Source organism: Carlito syrichta, unplaced genomic scaffold (assembly GCF_000164805.1).
Source record: "Carlito syrichta isolate Samal-C Ts95f unplaced genomic scaffold, Tarsius_syrichta-2.0.1 Scaffold301884, whole genome shotgun sequence".
NCBI classification, from domain to species: Eukaryota; Metazoa; Chordata; class Mammalia; order Primates; family Tarsiidae; genus Carlito; species Carlito syrichta.
The window spans coordinates 56,607-58,841 of NW_007245980.1; the positions used below are offsets into that span (position 1 = coordinate 56,607).

Genomic DNA, 2,235 nt, shown 5'->3' on the forward strand with positions numbered 1-2,235 from the left:
TCCTTCTGCCTCAGCCTTCCAAGAAGCTGGAACTACAGGCGCGCGCTACCACGCCCGGCTCATTTTTTGATTTATTGTAGAGATAAGGTCTCACAAAGTGGCCCGGGCGGGTCTCGACCCGCAGGCTCAGGCAATCCACTCACTTCTGCCTCCCAAAGCACGGGATTACAGGCTGAGCCACTGAGCCCAGCTTGCCAGTGGTTTTGAAACCTGGCTAATAATTTGGCTCACCTCAAGATTTTTAAGTATACTAATGCCCAGGCTCACCTTAGACCAAATGAACCAGCATCTCTGGGTAAGAACCAGGCACCCATGTTTTTGAATTAGTCCAGTGATGCCGATGGGCCGCCAGAGTGGAGAAGCACAGTGGTATGTAACCAGCAGTAGCATGTGAGAAATGCAAATTTTTGCTTCTAGCCTAGAGCTACAGAATCAGAAACTCCGGAAGTGGGGCCCAGTGATCTGTTTTAACTCCTCCAGGTGGTTCCTGTGCATGCTCAAGTTGGAAAACCACTGTCTAAATTTATGTAGATGAAGGCCTTTATTTTTATGGCAACCACCTGTTTTTCTGCTCTGCAAAGGCCAAAATAAAAACTGATGGGGCCAGGGGCAGTGGCTCATCCCTGTAATCCCAGAGCTTTGGGAGGTCAAAGTGGAAGGATCTTTCAGGCCAGGAGTTCAAGACCAGCCTGAGCAATAGAGCAACACCATGTCTTTGCAAAAAATAAAAATTAGCTAGGCATGGTGGCACATGCTTGTAGGCCCAGCTACTTTGGAGGCTGAGATGGGAGAATCACTTGAGTTCAGAAGGTCAAGGTTGCAATTAACTATGATTGCGCCACTGCACTCCAACCTGGGTGACAGAGTGAGACCCTATCTCTAAAAAAAACAAACACAACAAATGGGTTAAATGGCTAAAGCAGGAATTTTTACCTGCTTCTACCAAGAAGACATTGGCCAGGTAACTGGGGAAAATTGGGGGGGTGTCCTCTTTGAGAGGCCTTAATGACAAAACAGTCCCCACTATGTGCTCACTAACTGGAATAATTTAGATGTCACCCTTCTATAGTAAGAGGAGAACAGGAAGATTCTACCAAGGAAGTCATTTTTGAATATTCAAGATGGAGAAAAACTGAGATCACAGACCACTATACATTCTGGGAATCGGACAGAGACCAAGTACTTGCCATATTTTCTGGAATCCATCTGTTTAAACAGCGCAATCAGGTTCTCTGAATAACTGATGTCTGCCTCGAAGCGGGCGCGGGAGATGAGCATGCACTGCCCTTTGACAAAGGCAAGGGACGGAGCTGAAGGGAGGCTGGCCTGTCCCCCGCTGCTGGTGGAGGGTGACTCCTCGCTGCCATCCACCCCTTCCAAAGGCTTCAGGGTGACTGTGGGGAGATGCTGGACGGCTTTCACTGTCAAAGAAGAGGAAAATAACAGAAGTGACAAAGCAGAGGACTCTGATGTGGCCCTAGGATGCTCAAGCAGACAGGGGAGGAAGGAGAAAGTGAGGCGGGGACAAGGTCAACGTGGGCCACATTTGGCAGGTAGGCAGGAAAGGCGTTGCTAGATTAGGAAGGTGTGCAAGTGTCCTTTAATGGAGACTTTGGGAATTTCAATATTTATTGAATGTAACTTTTTATTCTTAAGTTTTTCAAATTAAAAAGCTTAAAATTCAGACATTAGCAGAGGAAAGCTCACCAGGATGAATAAACTTACTAGATAATTTCTGTGGCTGTGTTGGAGAAGCCACGAAAGTCAACACATCACAAATCACCACTTAACCCTATTCCCAGGTCACTGCTTTGCTTACTGCTCAGAGATCAAGGGAATGAGAACCAGAGCCACCAAGCCACAAATGCAAAGTCTCAAACACGATATTTTTCTATTACTGATGCATTTTATAGATTAATAGATTTGACTGTATATAGTTAAACTGATAAAAGATACAAATTGACGTGAAAGGCAAAAGCACCTGCATAAAGATATTTTCAAGAAATATAAAAAGAGCTCATGTTTAAAATAATGCTAAGTCTAGCCGGGCTCAGTGGCTCAGCCTGTAATCCCGTGCTTTGGGAGGCTGAGGAGAGTGGATTGCCTAAGCCCACGGGTTCGTGACCACCCTAGGCAACTTGGCAAGACCTTATCTCTACAATAAATCAAAAAAATGAGCCAGGCATGGTAGCACACGCCTGTAGTTCCAGTTACTTGGAAGGCTGAGGTGGAAGG

General features: G+C 46.0%; 1 protein-coding gene across 1 annotated transcript in view; it reads right to left on the bottom strand.

Annotated features, from left to right (window-relative positions):
- Nucleotides 1–2,235, bottom strand: part of SMARCAL1 (SWI/SNF related, matrix associated, actin dependent regulator of chromatin, subfamily a like 1) — a gene marked incomplete at its 3' end in the record, with an annotated part of 64,417 nt that overhangs the window by 56,204 nt on the left and 5,978 nt on the right. Inside the window, exon 4 of the mRNA XM_008055558.2 lies at nt 1,188–1,421. Within this exon, the coding sequence (XP_008053749.1) occupies nt 1,188–1,421 (234 nt within the window). The remainder of the gene's footprint in view (nt 1–1,187; nt 1,422–2,235) is intronic.